The 638-nt window shown below is 53.9% G+C and overlaps 1 protein-coding gene across 1 annotated transcript in view; it reads right to left on the bottom strand.

Moving 5' to 3' along the window:
- Window positions 1-235: 235 nt before the first annotated feature.
- Window positions 236-638, bottom strand: part of klhl26 (kelch-like family member 26) — a 1,642-nt gene continuing 1,239 nt past the window's right edge. Inside the window, exon 1 of the mRNA XM_084459201.1 lies at window positions 236-638. This exon is cut by the window's right edge and continues 1,239 nt beyond it. Within this exon, the coding sequence (XP_084315327.1) occupies window positions 296-638 (343 nt within the window). The 3' untranslated portion in view covers window positions 236-295.

The raw sequence follows: 638 nt of genomic DNA, 5'->3' as shown, positions 1-638 counted from the left end.
ACAGTATGTTTCAATATTTCCTGCAACACATTATTTTAGCACTGGCCCTCAACACTTCAAATCACTCGTTATAACGTCTCACACGGACCTCAACCATCAGGAAAAAAGAAAAAAAAAAAGAATGTGTATTTAGCAAATTTACACTAATATTTGCTTATTTCCAGTCATTCTGTCGAACACACACATAAAATGTGGATCACCTCTGAGATGACCATATCTCATGAACTGTCCCGCGTTTGCATTGACTCAACAGTACGCAGCCACGCCCGGCCACGCCTCCTGGCGGCGGATGGGACTACCGCTGGGCGGCGGCTTGTCGGAGTACGATCGGTGTGCAGGCGATGCCGGCAAAGGACTCTGGGAAGTGCAAATCCCTCTCCCACTCGTCGGTCTCCGTGTTGTACACCTGCACGATGCTGGTCACGTTGTTCAGGTGCCAGTTGTACCCTCCGACGATGTAGATCTTCTGATCCAGCGAGCAGCAGCCGGCCTCGGACTGCCCCGCCCGCATGGGGCTTACCGAGGTCCACTGGTCCGCCTCCGGCACGTAATACTCCACCGCCAGCACGTCGAAACAGCGGTCCACGTGGTCCATGCGCCCGCCCAGGGCGTAAACGCGGTCCTTGGCGCTGATCATG

The sequence above is a fragment of the Borostomias antarcticus genome (assembly GCF_949987555.1).
Source record: "Borostomias antarcticus genome assembly, chromosome: 26".
NCBI lineage: Eukaryota > Metazoa > Chordata > Actinopteri > Stomiiformes > Stomiidae > Borostomias > Borostomias antarcticus.
The sequence above is the reverse complement of the archived record's forward strand: the minus strand, read 5'-3'. Positions and strand labels throughout refer to the sequence as shown.